The sequence below is a fragment of the Haliotis rubra genome, unplaced genomic scaffold (assembly GCF_003918875.1).
Source record: "Haliotis rubra isolate DU_JTF1 unplaced genomic scaffold, ASM391887v1 Scf45, whole genome shotgun sequence".
NCBI classification, from domain to species: Eukaryota; Metazoa; Mollusca; class Gastropoda; order Lepetellida; family Haliotidae; genus Haliotis; species Haliotis rubra.
The window spans coordinates 321804-339198 of record NW_025767135.1 but is presented as its reverse complement, the minus strand read 5'-3'; the positions used below and the strand labels follow the sequence as shown (position 1 = coordinate 339198).

Here is a 17395-nt window from a genome sequence, read left to right as displayed (position 1 = left end):
GGGCTGATAGTTTTAGAGAAGTGTGGTGTGACAATGTACTTTAATGTTTGTTCCAGAAAGATGTAAAAAGAAGTTCACAAAGAATCGCTAACTGCCTGATTAACTAGATAAACAATTCAAACAAAGGCAATAGCTCATACTTTTGGGTAAGGTCATGTACATACAGGATCAAAATAGACGAACAATGACATAAAATTCGTAAGGTCTTAGGTAGACTGGGAGAGCATGTGTCAAGATATTTAACATTCTGAAAGCAAGAATTTCATTTAGATTCTTGATTTACAGGATGAAATGACAAAGTGATAAAGGATAATGTCTGCTATAATCACCGATGATGATGACCTTTTCTGGAATTTGTTTTTAACGGTAACATGTCTGTTATGAAATTTCCAAATAGGGCTCCATGAACACGCAGTGTTTGATGAAAGTTTGGCTCACGACTAGGGCTGCAGTAGATTTTCACGGGCAGATCAGACCATTTCTACCATTTACCGCATTGTTTCTTTGAGTGAGTGAGTAAGTGAGTATGGTTTTACGCCGCTTTTAGCAGCAAGTCAGCAATATCACTGAGGGGGACATCAGAAATGGGCTTCACACATTGTACCCATGTGGGGAATCGAACCCGGGTCTTCAGCGTGACGAGAACGCTTTAACCACTGGGCTACCCCACCGCCCCTTGTTTCATTGAAGGCAAATAATTACATATCACCAACACGGAATTTAAGGTATTCTTATGTTCTTCCTTCTTTTTTTCTTTTTTTATTTGTCATACTGCATTGCAATATCGTTATATCGTGTCGCGATATGGTAATATCGTATCGCACTGTGGCTTTGTCGCGATACGGTGTGGGAGTTAGTACACGGATGTTGTGTTAAGAATCTGATAATGTCGGAAGTGACACGAGGTCTTCATATTTTGTACTCATGCGCATTTTGCGCTCATTTCTTACAAGAACAGACGGTTTTGTGTAATTTTATTGATAATTCCTTAAAATCGTTGGTAACGAATAGGGCTCAAGTATGTCCCTTGTAAAAAACCGTCAATTTTTATTCAAGTAGAATTCATTTAATACAGAGAAAAAGTAGATTATTTTGAAATCTCAGATCTTGAACATTTACGTTTATTAGTTTATATAAGTGGCATTACTTAAAAGTTCGCGAAAGTCATGAAAGAAACCCAAAAATATATAAAAAACTTGAAATCTGCGGTAACTTCATTGATGCTGCAACTTTACTGCAGCATCGCCGAGACTGTCACTGCCTAAGGCAATAACCCTGAGGGAGAGTCTCCTAAACCGCGGTAACACGTTTTGAAATGTCATCTCATCAGAACATGCTGTGTAAGTATGTGAAAGGCTGTAGCGTGCAGACGCCCGGGATCAGTGGTGGCGTCCCTTCACATGAAAGGCGAAACTAGCCAACATCTAGCGTAATTCCTTCTCGACTTAAAGATGAGACGTCTTAATATAGACCGTGATGTTTCTACGTCATGCTCGACGCAACTCGCAGGACGCGGTGTATTCTGGGAGTTTGTGGTCGTTACAAGTGTCATCAGTTTACAGGTTTTTCAAACAGGAATTTTTATCAAGAACCTGCAGCAATTTAGAATTTATTTTTGGTATTACTTCAGATTAAGTCTAACAGGAAACTTTCCACAATTCTAATACAAAGACGATGTATAGGCTGATTCCGTGAGTGAGTGAGTGGGTTTAATTCCACGTTAAACAGAATGTGTTATGACACTGCGGATCAGTTTAATGTGGGATGGAAATATGAAATTACTCAGATCTTCGATAGAGCCAACTGACATGGTCAAACTAAAGATAAAACCGGGTAACAATGTTTGAATCCAGGACTAGCAAAACCTCCAGTTGAAAGACTAAACAGGGTGGAGCTCTAGATCACTAACACAACTGTCACTCAACTGTTAAGACACTATATTTGTTTACTGTCACGTTGTGTATACCCTTCATCTCACTGTGCCAGTATTAAGGCCTTGTTCTTGAGTTTGCGTCGTTTGTGGACCCATATGTACTGTCCATGAAACATAGGATACCTTTGACCGCTTCCTAAATAGCACTGACGGTATTCGTGGCGTTATATATATTCGTACTTTAAGTGGTGATACATGTGTTTCATGCTAAACACAACGTCGACCTTGACATTAATGGCTGAAGAAACGTTACGAAACTTCAATCCCACTCTCTGGACGTTTCATTAAAACGGACCAATTACTACACCCACACCATCGGCGTTACACGTAACAGAATTACACGGAAAGGTCAAACCCCGACACTGCTTTTCATCCCCACACGGTCTATGTTTGTCAATGAATAATTTCAACAATAATCCCACACACGTCCTCGCATTGTGCGCCTACCGTGCTCAACCTTTTTCTCCTCGGAAGAATTTGTTTTATAGGAATTCAGATTGGTATCCATAATGCGAGATATCGAATTATCCCCGAGTGCTCCAAATGGGTGTATTCGCCATTTATGAGGGTCGACTGGCACACGACTCGGAAACAGGATTGGAATATTCAATTTGAGGTGACATTCAGACTGACATTAATGATTTTGTGATAACTTGTGAATTTCAATATTAGGTTATGGAAGGTCCCGTACCGGCAACTGGTAATGTGCCGCTTTAATTCAACAAGTTAACTCGAGTTAATGTATATAATGAATATTGTCTTACGGCCTATGGGTCAAGACGAGTATAGTTTGTTTCTTTCTATGTTGTTTAAGCGTTCTGTGATAACTGAGATTTGGCCCGGCGGTCTAGTGATTGACATAATGAGCATCGATCCACGCTATTGGGATACAAGGAATGTACCAAGTCAGCAAGCCTAGTCCCGTGAGTTATCATGTAGATTACTGGATTGTCTGGTCCATACTCGATTATTTACAGACCTCCGCCATATACATGTAGCCAGAATACTGCTGAGTATGTCTACGACGTTAAACACCACACCAAACCACAAACATCCCCCTCACTCACTCACTCACTCACTCACTCACACAGTTGAGTAGCCACAGTCTGTTCATGATCTGGCGTCAGGGTCATGATCTCTGTGGGAGTCATCTCAACAGGATACGGTCAACAAGAAACTTGCATGAGTAAAATATTCTAACTTCAGCCTCCAAAAGCTCCTGCCCAGTACCGGAAGTAGTTAGCAGAATCCGCGAACGATTGGCTCAAATTACGACAATGAATGTATATGCAAGCAAAGCTGTCAGTATTCCTTAGTATCACTGTATGGAACTCAATACCGTCTGGTCTGAGAGAACAGTATCAATAAAGATCACCGGTCTGTCTTCCTAGCCGATCTCGCCTGGTCGGTAGTCGACTTCATCGAACATGGCTGCCTTGGAATTTGTAACCAGAATATGTAAAATTGTCGTTACACAATCGCTCTTGCTCATCCATGAACCGATCTTAACAGGATTTCGTCTTTTTATCTCAGCAACTATATGGAAACGGCTTGATATAAATTGTGATTAAATAAGTTTTGATGTCGGTTCCAGCAGAGGAGGGTCGAACCAGAGCTTCGGGCAAGCAAATAAACGCTTTGACCTCTCGGCTCTCAGACGTGTTGGTAAATTCAGGTTTGTTCATCTGTAGGTGTAACGCTAAGTCTCTGAATATATATAATATGATAGTAACAAGTGATTCTTTTTAAATTGAAAAGGCGTCCCAGTGAGATTGGAGATTCAGAACCTGACATCTAGTGTTTCGTTTAGGGTTTTTTGCAGGGAGGGCCGGCAGTAGGGAAAATAATGCGGTTCATGGACTTTAAGACAGGCTAGGCTGTAGGTATTACAGAGTATTTTATACCATCGGTAATTAATGCATGTGGGAATGGCAGAATCTGAGATCACATGACTTGATTGGACTAGACAAAAACTGGAACTACAGCGAGCTTACATTTCAATGAATACCTGCCAACTCTGGGTTCACATGAAAAATAGAAAATACCCCTTAAAAATCACACAAATAGGTCTGAAGACATCGTTTTCATGACTTTTCTGAGACGGGTATTTACAAATATGCGTTAGCTTCCGGGGAGTACAAGACCCGACCGGGCAGGGCGGCCCTTGGACCCCGGCATCTCAAGCTTTTTTCTCTTTGGGGGTTGGAACCTCTGTTCAAAGCTACATCAAAATGACTCACACAAGTAGGTCATCTAAGTCACATTCCTGAAACTGTGGAAATTTGGACTTGCCACATATTCTAGACTAGCATCAGTGTCTGTATGACAGACAATACATTCTACATCACGATATTTAAGGTGTCTAAATTTATACCACACCTGCGTCACTAAATCGCTAAAAGCTACCACAACAACAACCCAACACCTCGCCCTGACACGGCGTTGAAACCGTAAAGCTTTTCATGACGAGTACAGTTCAAGTTATAAATACTTCCTTTGATAAAAAATACACGAGTTGTGGTCATCAACAAGTCCAGCAATCAACTATCGCGTGCAGTAGACCTGAGCAACACTCTACGTATTAGTACGCCCTCATCCAACCAGTCATTCGCAATCGTTACTGCGTTGATTTCATTTATATCTTTTAGCGGCTGATTCTTCTAAGTTGCGTGCCTTTCTAGCGACCTTGACCTTCCTTTAGTTGGCGTCACAGCAGGACAGGAGTACATTAGAGTACAGATGCACTCGTTCATGCGCTACATGTGAAGTGTTTCCTGAAATGCATCCTCGTTGAGTTACCTAGCAGATGACAATGTCGACAAAGGCACCAGACGCTGTCATTGTTTACTTTATGAAAATTTCATAACTGGTTACCGGTGTTCATTGCATGATCTATTTGAAACTCGAGATCCCTTAATGCCTTCTGTCACGCTGAACCGGAAGTACAGAGAACTACTTCTGGCTACTGACACTGATGCCTCTTGCCCATTTATTTTCAGAACTAGTTCAGTAATGGCTTTGAAATATGTATTGAACGTTGTTTTCGCTAATGTAATGGCAGTACCCATTCGAAGTTTATCACGATAAGAATAACTGTAATTACGTTATTTCTAACTTGAGCCTCTTGGACATTAATCAAGGTCATTGAAACAAAGCCAGACATGTGTTCAAATAATTCCTATTGTACAACAGGAAATATGCATGTTGGCTCGGCATGTTACATCTTGTTTCCTTTAATTCTGAAAAAGTATATCTGTGTAACTATCACAATAGCCTATCAGAATTTGTTTTGTGCCTGTATCAATACCATCCTTGGCCTTACAGCCATAGCAATTGTACATTACGTCTACTGAACGTGGCGACCTCCATGATCTCCAGCCCGCCATATACCAAAAGATGTTAATGATGGTACTTCTTGTTACCCTGACTGGCGCCAGGAACAAAGTGGATACTTTTGAACCTATGCTGTTATCAAACTACAAAGGTTTCAAATGACAGCGTTTGTGTTGTACATAAATCTATTGCAGTTGTGAGATATAAGCCAAACAATTTGTTCCCAGAACCAATATGCTGCTCTCATCTTGAACCATTAGGTCAATTCACGGAATCGATTCATGAAAAACATATTGCTCTTTGAATAGGCGTCATTGGAAAACGAGTATTGATCCGCGATTGAGTACAGCACAACAAAGAGAGATGGCCTCCATAGGGCTTTCATTGTCTTGCAAGCCTATTTCAGAAACTCGATACTTTAATAATTTACAAGTGTTCTGTTCTCTGATGGCTGTGATAACGTTTTATATGTTCATAGATCTGATGGACTTCAAGTAGCATGATTGGGACGCTTCAGCGATCTATGATAAATAGTACCACGCACGTTTCCATATCGATTGCAATTCATATACATTATTCCTACAACTGTATTTCGATTTATGTGGAATGTATACCATTTACCCTTGTGTAAGTGTAGATGCTGGAGGGTGTATGTCCGTTATGTGAACAGTAATGCATGTAATGCATGAGAAGTTATTGTCAGAACATGACATACCTAACATACCTAATCATAACAACCTTGAACAACAGTTTTAGCACATCACATAACTAGACATTAGAGCAACGCCAGAATAGGACATAGCTGGACATTACAACAACGTCAGAATATGGCATTACAACAACGTCAAAATATGATGTTACAACGTCAAAATATGACGTAACTAGACATTACAACAAAATATGACGTTACAACGTCAGAATATGACGTAACGTACAACGTCAGAATATGACGTTACAACAACGTCAAAATATCACGTAACTAGACATTACAACAACGTCAGAATACGACATACCTAGACCTTACAACAGGGTCAGAATATGACGTAACTAGACATTACAGCAACGCCAGAATAGGACATAGCTAGACATTACAACAGCATCAGAATATGACATTACAACAACGTCAAAATATGACGTCACAACGTCAACATATGACGTAACTAGACATTACAACAACGTCAGAATACGACATACCTAGACATTTCAAAAGGGTCAGAATATGACGTAACTAGACATTACAATCCTGCACAGCGTCAGATATCAAAACATGACCTCTATAGACATGCCAAATGTGAACAACGATATCAAAACATGACCTCCAGGGACACGGCAAACGTATTTCCAATTTGGCATCGTCTCGAGCACACCATCCGATTGTGGTATTGAAGTTTTGGTCTATCCGCTATTGGAAGCTTTGTTGTAAACAGTACAACACCCTCAAGGAAATATGTAACGTAACATAACACACACACACACACAAAGAGAGACACACACAGACATACACGCACACACTCACACACAGACGCACACTCGCACACAGAGCCATATCTAGGTAAGGAAAACACCATGTTTAGCCAATTTCACTTGACATGCCGACTCAGTCGACCCACTTCTCCTACAAACCATCAATATGTCCCTGCTGGCGAGGCGATTAGGGAGTAGGCGTGTATCACATGCATGCAATCAACAGAAAAACTGTTTTGCATTGTGTGGCCGTCAAAGTACGCATTAAATAGGTCACATTCGCTTTAATGAGTAGATGATATCGATAGGGTGGTTGTCAACTTTTACTAGTGTTGGCAAGGGTACAATTCATAGTACAGGATTGAATCATATCAATATAGCAGCAGTATCCAAAGAGGTGAATCGAAAAATTCTTATTTGCTTTGGATACCTCACATCTATGTCGTGTGAATGTTTATGTCGATTGGGGACGTATTCTGGTATTAAGTTTGTCTTGTCGCCTTACCAGTGTCAGCATTTCAGTGCAAACCAAAGGTCAACAAAATGGACCCTGACCTCTACATGGTCAACGGTCAACACAATGGACCCTGACCTCTTCATGGTCAAAGGTCAACACAGTGCACCCTGACCTCTACATGGTCAAAGGTCAACACAATGGACCCTGACCACCACATGGTCAACGGTCAACACAATGGACCCTGACCTCTACATGGTCAAAGGTCAACACAATGGACACTGGCCTCCACGTGGTCAAAGGTCAACACAATGGACACCGACCTCCACGTGGTCAAAGGTCAACACAGTGGACACTCACCTCCACATGGTCAAAGGTCAACACAGTGGACACTGACCTCTACATGGTCAACGGTCAACACAATGGACACTGATCTCCACGTGGTCAAAGGTCAACACAATGGACACTGACCTCCACGTGGTCAAAGGTCAACACAGAAGACACTGACCTCTAAATGGTCAACAGTCAACACAATTGACACTGACCTCTACATGGTCAACGGTCAACACAATGGACACTGACCTCCACGTGATCAAAGGTCAACAAAATGGACCCTGACCTCTACATGGTCAACGGTCAACACATTGAACACTGACCTCCACGTGGTCAAAGGTCAACACAGTGGACCCTGACCTCTACATGGTCAACGGTCAACACAATGGACACTGACCTCTACATGGCCATAGGTCAACACAATGGACCCTGACCTCTACATGGTCAAAGGTCAACACAGTGGACACTGGCCTCCACATGGTCAAAGGTCAACACAATAACCACGGATGGTCATGGCAGAATGCAACACATATCCTGCAAACTGCTGGCATCGAGATCAATACCAAGCGGGCGGCAACACGCCTCTTGATAACACAAGCCATGCACTATAGGCATAATGAATACAATACCGTAAGTATTGACATACCAATGATTGGGATCAGATAGCTGTAATATTTGCCTGTACATACCTTTGTCCACTTGAGATAATTACACCTGTCATCAACTATTGTTATAGTAAATACAATGCCGTAGGTATTGGCAGACCAATGGATGACAGTAATACCTGCAATATTTGCCTGTACATCTCTTTGTCCACAGGTAATCATACCCGTGATGTTCCACACTATCAACCTGGACGTTAATGACTAACACAAACTTCAACGATCTGTTTGACTTAATGAATCTTGCAGGCCTTCATTGGCTGTTTACCTATGGGAAATCATCTATCTGGTATCTGTCTGTAATGACTATGACACTACATATGTATGCAGACTGTAAACAGGCAATAATCAGACGGTAAACAGACTCTTAACAGACAGCATGATGAAAACTGTAACAATGGGAATAGTGTCATCTATAACTATTGATGTCAGCAATTTTCAACTCGCCCTAATGGGCGTTAAGGTCGCTTTGTCAGCCCAAACTGCTAATAACATTCGGTCAGTGTTATAATATAATATGACATTCTCGTTGTATGTGTGTACGGGGACACGTGTTCCAATGGCCGATCGACATGAATTGTGTAGAATTACAATACTCAATCAGCATAAACTATCACCGCATCCATACACACGGTGCCAATGCCTGCATGCATAACGGATGCCACGACCCCATGTGGCGTTTATTGACAGCAATGTGTGACCAGGCAATCACTGTCCCTTAAAGTAGGTTCAGAGACCGATACCCAACAGGAAAGGCCCTTACCTGTTATCTTTACACCATTCCAAGCATGCAGTGCTGAACACGGTCCTGCATCCACCGTCCCGGTAGCTGTTGTGTGGTAGTCTCTGACAACGTCTACGGATGTCGTGTGGTCTGAAACCCAGCACGTGCTTTCAATAACCCTCACAAAAACAACTTCAAGCTTCACTTCCAACCGGAAAACATTGTCGTCTGCTCGTTCCTATGACACTTCCTGATTCGAACACCTCAGGCACCCATGGATCTGGGATCGCCACCACTGGATATTTCTATGCAACAGTTGTGTAGGGACACATCCAATTTCTCCGCGTTCTGGAAGCCGTATGCGATCTCATCCCACTGACTGCAGCAGATGGCCATACCGCATTGATTGAGAGTTTGGCGGGAAACGGAAAATGTGTTACTCTTACCTAGATATTGTAGTTATCGACGGGTCCATGAATGCAGTTGTAATATTTCTTACAAAACACCAGGCGAAATCGATACACTGACGGACAGCCTGGCGATCGATACCGTCCTGATAATTCAGTGTAATATGAGGTTGACATTTAATGCAAAACATGGGCCAGATATCCGTTTTCTCCCCGTTGGGGAAGTCGATCCGAGAGATGTGCGGCGTAGGTGTCCAGCTGAACTACAGATCCAGCCATGAGGTGTCTGGTTGCACATGAATACCTGGCTGTCATTATACGCTCATTTAATCCTATGAAGTCCTCCACTGTCGTCATTAGGAACCCTTTCAGAATGTCCTTGTTGACGGATAGTTTTCCAACAGCGGTTTCACGGAATTATCATCTCGATTGCCTAGGGCGATTTTTTTCACATTTTGTATTTATAAATGCTATGGAACATCGCCAAAAATATACCGTGTCCTGATTGAAGCTGCAACTGGTCCTCCGAGGGGTTGACCTTTCCAGGCGCCGGACTTTGGTGTGGGTGGAGTGTATTAAGCGTTGGGTTTCTGCATTTTGAGTGAATTAGTGAATGAGTGGTTGATTGATTGAGTGAGTGTTTTAGTGAGTGGAAGGTTGTCCTATATCACGACCAAACAAAGACTAATTTTAAAGAAATCGGAGACTACTTGTACAAGACTGTACAGGAAACAGGCTGATTTTCAGGCAACCTTGTCGGCCAGTACATCATTTTCAGCCATAATTGGCCCTTATAATTATCAAACAAATATTTTGTCATTCGCATGCAAGATACATCCAGGATATGTACCATATGTGTCAGGAGTGGTGAGTGAGTTTAGTTCTACGCCGCTCTTAGCATTATTCCAGCAATACCACGGCGGGGGACACCAGAAATGGGCTTCACACATTGTACCCATGTGGAGAATCAAACCCGGGTTTTCGACGTCGTGATCGAAAGCTTTAACCACTAGGCTACCCTACCACTCCAGGAGTAGTGTGATAATTCGTCAAACGCAAAGATCACAATGTCTGGAATTCATCTCGGGCTCGTTTGAATGTCTTCAGCAACCAGATAATGCTTGTTATAAGAGGCAAGGAGACTAACGAGGTTCGAACAGCTCACTGGTTTGGGGCAATACATACCATCGTATGTAAATTGCAATCAGGGTATTAATCACTGGATTGTCTGGTCCAGATTCGTTTATTTACAAACTGTCGTAGAGCTGGAATATTAGTGAGTATTGCATTAAACAGCAAACAATCACGTGTATGTACACAAAAACGTTCATCATCAAAATTATATATCATCAGAATTATTATAATAATATCCCAAGCGTCATGGGCATGTTACTCGAGGACAACAACAGCCTCGTTGCTAAAGCAATACAATCCGCCGTTCGTCAACAGCTTGGATCATCTTGATGAAAGGTTCGTCACGTAGAGAAAAAAGACTAATGATTTTGGCCTTGTGGCGTATAAAATGGGACTTACCTGTAATTTAATCAAGGTATCAGGTGCAGGAACGTGGACTGAATACATGACGTCTAACTGGTCACTGCACTGGTGGCAGTGTCGCAAGTGTTTACAGTCTGCAACACGTCTTTTGTTGTAGCGTAGTGGTAGCAGCGTTCGATCGTCACCACCATCATCCGGGTTCGATTCCCGACATTAGCACAATTATCATTGTGTGTCACGCTGGAATATTGCTAATAGCGCCATAAAACTAAACTTTGCCCTTGTGGAAATTATAGTTGGCAATACCAATATGTATTTTATCATCGGATATGTATTCACACGTATGTGAGTGAGTGAGATGGGTTTTACTCCGCGTTTAGCAATATTCCAGCAATATCAGGAAGGGTGACACCAGAAATGGGCTTCAGACATTGTGCCCATGGGAAATCGGTAATATGACGTTAAGAAAGTTAGCCCTAAGTCAAGGGCTATGAAACAAGACTGGCCTACGTTAAGGAAATATGCAATATGTTAAGATCAATACTCTAAGGTAACAAATTATGTTCTGAGGTAAGATAATATGCTCTAAGTTTATATAATATGCTCTAGGTTAACTGCCCTATGTTGGGGTATTATCCCCAGGTTAAGATAATATGCTCCAAGTAAAAACAATATTCCCTGAGTTTAGATAATACGCCCTTTGTCAAGGTAATATGATGTATGTTGAGATAATATGCTCTACGGTAAGTGTAACTTCTTTGAGAGGCATTTTAGAAATTGCAAAAATGAAGGAAACCCAAGTTCTGTGATGCTTGATAACAGTGTTAGTATCTACACAGAAACATCGCATTCATTACAATAAAGAGGTTGACTATACACAGAACTTGGTTGGTTTTCATACGTTAAGTGTGCCTTGAGTTAAGACAACAGGCAAAACATGAAGTCAACAGCTCCTAGGTTAAGACAACAGGCCCTATGTTAAGCAAGCCCTAAAATAAGGTAATATGCCCTAAGTTAAGACAACATGCCCTAAATCAAGACAACAGTTCCTAGGTTAAGACAACAGGCCCTATGTTCAGATATTGAGCCCTCTGTTAAGACAACGGGTGCTAAGTTTAGATAATATGCCCTACGTTAAGTGTGCCCTACGTTAAGATAATATGCCCAAAGGTGAAATAATATGCCCTAAGTTGCTATGCCCTATCATAGTTTAAGCAAGCTGACACACCCTACCATACAAACAGCCCATGACAACTATTTGCACAAGCCTCTCCCGGGGGCACTAAACACGTTCTTTGAATGAATCGGACTAAATTATCCCCAAACATTGCAGCAGAAAAAACGGATCTGAACATTAATGACCCAATCTCCTCAAAATGCTGAAGAGGAGCCCTTTCAATACAGAACCATCGCGCACTAATTACTCGAGCTGACCACGTGACAACGTGTCAACATTGTATGAAAAGATCCGAATTCCCTGATGAACTGTATCCCTTGCGTGATGAGGCTGATAACGAGAGTACACGTGATGCTGGCATTCACATTCTGAGCCGGCCGATAAGAAGCAGCCTGGTAATTTTAGCAGATGTCCGCTTCCTTGTACTGTCAGGCATTGAGATACACAAGTTTACTCTATGGTTCTTTGGAGAAGCGTCTCCGGGCAGTTGTTCTTTGTTCCAGGGATTTGAATTAGCGATGCGACATGGGAAACTGGCCAGGTGTTGATTGGCCGATCGGGGTTTGTGTGTTGTGGTATGTGTACAAATGACTGAGGAGATTGCACTTGGATTTGTTGTAGACTTGACTTCCATAAGTCTCATTACTCTACTACGGCTACACTTGTTTACACAATCAATGAAGCTCCATATCGCTGCTTGTTTTTGGTTTGGTTGAGTTTTTATTCATTTATTTTTTCTATTTGTTTAATTTACATTTTTCTTTATGTTTATTTATATTTATTTTTTTCTTTTCTATTTTTACTATCTTATTTATCATTATTATAGTTTTGTTGTTTTTATTTTATTATTTATGTAATTATATTTATTTTATTTTATTTTTTTAAATTATTTTTTTTAAATTTATATATTTATTTATTTTTATGTTGTTGTATTTGTAATAATTGGCCTGAGAGGTGTGGCAGTTCCAGGTTGTTGACTTAAACCTTTTCAACGGCATATTAAGCCATGACTAACTGTAGCTCAACGGAGAGCAATCGGTTGGTGCTGCAGCCACAGAATTCAATGTGTCCAAGAGCACCATCTGAAGACTTTGGTATCGGAACCAGTAACAAGATACGTCAAGAGGCGAACCAAGATCACACCCCATGCTGCTTATCAGCCGCTATGCCATGATGTGCAACAACCTATGTAGTCTATCCCCCCAGACCCCACAGAATTATTTATAAAATTAGTCTAACTCAGGCCCCGAATGTTCGGGCAAGTTTAGATTGTTTCGGTAGACGACATAATATTGTTCTGGGCTTCTTGTAGGTAATATTATGGTTTGTTTTCTTACAGATACATATTTGTAAATAACAAATTACTTCTGGGACTTATTGTCAGAATCTTCAAAAGCAGCCATTACGTGTTTGCGATGAATGGCAACAACGGGGTCAACTGCGACGACGGTGGCTTCAGTGTGTGGCGTTAACCCTGGCTGAGAACAGTTTGGTTCATTACCTTGACGCTGGGCACAGTTGATGAAGTTGGGCGAAGCTGCTTGTGAAATGATCTATGAACTAATCAGAACTATATATTCTCTTAAAGGGGCGGTGGGTAGCCTAATGGTTAAAGCGTTGGCTCTTCACGCCGAAGACCCGGGTTCGATTCCCCACATGGGTACAATATGTGAAGCCCAATTCTGGTGTCCCCCGCCGTGATATTGCAGGAATATTGCTAAAAGCGGCTTAAAACCATCCTCACTCACTCACTTAAATATGATTATAACCTATGCTACTTTATTCATTATATCCATGAAATAATATTTTCTAAATATTTATGATCATGTATGCCAAATCATGTTAGAAAATGTGGATGAAAATCTGAAGGAATATTTCTACTTGTCTGTCAGCAATTGTTGGAATAAACTAATATAGGTAACAGTGAGATGGTTTTCTGTTCAATAATCCATGTAAGTTGTTGTTTTAAATGTCTGATGTTTGTTTGTTTGTTTAACGCCACATTAAGCTATGTTCCAGTTATGTGACGGCGGTCTGTAAACAATCAAGTCCGGCCCAGACAATATAAGATTGACATCACCAGAATCGATCTACGCAACTGGGATACGATGACATGGATCAACCAAGTCAGCGAGCCTGACAACCCGATCCCGTTAGTCGCCTCTTACGGCAAGCCTGGGTTGCTGAAGACCAATGCTAACCCGGATGTTCACGGGTCCTGACTAATGGAACACGTACACTGAAGGTGTAAGGCAGTACTTAACGTTAATGGTAAACACGACTTAACCAGTTCCCATAAGCTCCAATTATGTCTATTTGTCCGTGAAATCTTCACATGGAAGACTGTGTGCAATATGTACCTGCTCAGTTCCAAAACCAAAAAATCAGATTAGGTGTTCCGTTTTTGAAGTATGTGTCAGTTACTCTGATGTTCAGACAATCAACACTTGTATTCGTTGGTTTATTTATTTATTCGTTTATCTATGTTTGCCACGTTCAATTGCCGAGACATGCACTAAACACAATCGATTGTTATTGATGAGTGGACAAGAATGTCGCGATGTTATCGATCAGCAAGGAAAGCAAATAATTCTTGTCACCCATGGGGATTATTATGGTTTTTTTGTGGAATTATTTATGATAGGATTTGCATTTCGTATTGCAAGGCCTTTAGAAATGAGGTTTCGGTGTTGTGATTATATCACGACTTGGATTAGGTTACGATGACTGTACCACAGACAGATGGTGTGGTTGTACGCCGTACTGATGTGTGAAAAGGTGGTTGCACGCCAGACTGACGTACGATAAGGTTGTTGTACGTCCGACTGACGTTCGATAAGGTTGTTGTACGCCCGACTGACGTTCGATAAGGTTGTTGTACGCCCGACTGACGTTCGATAAGGTTGTTGTACGCCCGACTGACGTACGATAAGGCTGTTGTACGCCCGACTGATGTAAGATAAGGTTGCTGTACGCCCGACTGACGTAAGATAAGATTATCGTACGCCCGACCGACGTGAGATAAGGTTGTTTACGCAAAACGGACATACGGTAATGTTGCTGTAGGCCTTACTGGTGTAAAATACGGTTGTACGTTGGGCTGACGTATGGTAGGGTGGTAGGGACTGACGAATAATACGGGGGCCGTACGTTACACCGATTATAGCTAAACTAACGATACGTTTAACGTCATAATGACGTGCACTACAGTTGTTATACGTCATATTCACGTATACATCGGTTGTTATACGTTATTAACCTATCTCTCGTCACGCCGAAGACCCGGGTTCGAATCCCCACATGGGCACAATGTGTTAAGCCCATTTCTGGTGTCCCCCGCCGTGATGTTGCTGGAATATTGCTAAAAGCGGCGTAAAACCAAACTCAGTCAGTCAGTATTAACCTATCTACAAGTCCACAGCAGGTACAGATGGATTCGCAAGCTCGGCACTTGATTGGTGAGTCTACCAATGGAAATACACTGATCCGTCGAAACGATAAAAATGTTATTTATTGAATTCGTTCACCAAAAGACCAAACAGCTGAATTGTACATCGACCAAGCGCTTGGGAGACGTGAAATCGATACGTGACGTTTTCCAGAGTGCTCCTCCTCTCATAACGGACACAGCAGGTATGTGCACACCTGTCCGATTAGGCGAGTTGATTTCCCTTGAGTGGGCAATTTTTTAAGTGTGGGTTTATTCGAATATATCCTAAATGCTATACATATCATGAATTCATCTATACGCAGATGTATGTGGGATAAAAAGAGCAATATAAGTGGTTTAATTATAGAAAATGAAATAACATATGAGATTGTACGTACGATCTGGTAATAGGAAGTATCCTACTCACTCACTCATTCACGCTCGAGAAAGAGAGTGTCGGGAGAGGGGGAGAGATCGAGGGAGGGAGGGAGAGGGAATGAGAGAGAGCATGGAGGGAGGGAGATGGTGGGGAGAGAGCGGTTAGGGAGGGAGGGAGAGAGAAAGAGCGGGGAGGCAGAGAGCGAGGGAGATAGAGGGGGGAGGACAGGTAGAGAGAAAGAGCATGGAGGGAGGGAGAAAGAGCGGAGAGGGAGGGAGGTAGAGAGAGAAAGAGCATGGAGGGAGGGAGAGTGAGTTTAGTTTAGTTTTACGCCGCACTCAGCAATATTCCAGCTATATTTCACGATTGAGGGAGAAGGGTGGGGCGAGAGGGCTGTGAGGGAGAGGGTGGGGCGAGAGAGCTGTGAGGAAGAGGGTGGGACGAGAGAGATGTGATGGAGAGGGTGGGGCGGAGAGCTGTGAGGGAGGGAGGTGGGGCAAGAGAGCTGTGAGGAGAGAGGTGGGGCAGGAGAGCTGGAGAGGGGAGGGTGGGGGGGGCAGAGAGAGCTGTGATGGAGAGGGTGGGGCAGGAGAGCTGTGAGAGGAGAGGGTGGTGCGGGAGAGCTGTGAGAGAGAGAGGTGGGGCAGAGAGAGAGCTGTGATGGAGAGGGTGGGGCAGGAGAGCTGTGAGGGGGAGAGGGTGGGGCGGGAGAGCTGTGAGGGAGAGGGTGGGGCGGGAGAGATGTGATGGAGAGGGTGGGGCGGGAGAGCTGTAGAGAGGGAGAGGGTGGGGCGAGAGAGAGGAGAGAGAGGGTGGGGCGAGAGAGCTGTGAGAGAGAGGGTGGGGCCGAGGAGGGAGAGGTGAGGGAGAGGGTGGTGAGGAGAGAGTGGGAGGGGATGGGCGGGAGAGCTGTGAGGAGAGGGTGGGGCGGGAGAGCTGTGAGGAGAGGGTGGGGCAGAGAGGAGAGCTGTGAGGGAGAGGGTGGGGGCGGAAGAGCTGTGAGGGAGATGGTGGGGCGAGCGAGCTGTGAGGGGAGATGGGGGGAGAGAGAGCTGTGAGGGAGAGGGTGGGGGAGAGAGAGCTGTGAGGGGAGAGGGTGGGGCGAGAGAGAGCTGTGAGGGAGAGGGTGGGGCGGAGAGCTGTGAGGGAGAGGTGGGGAGAGAGCTGTGAGGGAGAGGGTGGGGCAGGAGAGCTGTGAGGGAGATGGTGGGGAGAGAGCTGTGAGAGGCAGAGGGTGGGGCAGGGAGAGCTGTGAGGGAGATGGTGGGCGGAGAGCAGGAGAGAGATGGTGGGGGGAGAGAGAGCTGTGAGGAGATGGTGGGGAGAGAGCTCTGAGGGAGAGATGGAGACAGCGAGGAGGAGAGGAGGAGAGAGAAAGAGCGGAGGGTAAGACGGAGGGAGGAAGGAGAAAGACCAAGGAGGGATGGAGATGGTGGGGAGAGAGCGGTGAGGGGAGAGAAAGAGCAGGAGGGAGGGAGGAAGAGAGAAAGAGTCCCACATGGACGAGACGGGGTGGGGCGAGAGAGCGGTGACGATGGAGAGAGAAAGAGCAGAGGATGAGAAAGCGAGGTTATCAATATAAAAGAGAGAGTAAGAGAGCAT

General features: G+C 43.4%; 2 protein-coding genes across 2 annotated transcripts in view; both read right to left on the bottom strand.

Annotated features, from left to right (window-relative positions):
* The window catches only part of LOC124289861, a 36180-nt gene extending 26778 nt beyond the window's left edge, over window positions 1-9402 (bottom strand). The window contains exon 1 of the mRNA XM_046726539.1: window positions 8943-9402. The gene's annotated coding sequence lies outside the window, so the exon portion shown is untranslated. The remainder of the gene's footprint in view (window positions 1-8942) is intronic.
* A 6751-nt stretch (window positions 9403-16153) lies between these two features.
* LOC124289789 (proline-rich protein 36-like) lies at window positions 16154-17293 on the bottom strand. Its single transcript, XM_046726454.1, has one exon. It carries the CDS (start codon window positions 17291-17293, stop codon window positions 16154-16156), a length of 1140 nt encoding a protein of 379 aa, XP_046582410.1.
* Between the last annotated feature and the right edge of the window lie 102 nt (window positions 17294-17395).

Bases quoted from the DNA above. Each gene is read 5' to 3' on its own strand.
- LOC124289789 (XM_046726454.1), bottom strand. From the start codon at position 17,293: ATGTGGGACTCTTTCTCTCTTCCTCCCTCCCTCCTGCTCTTTCTCTCC.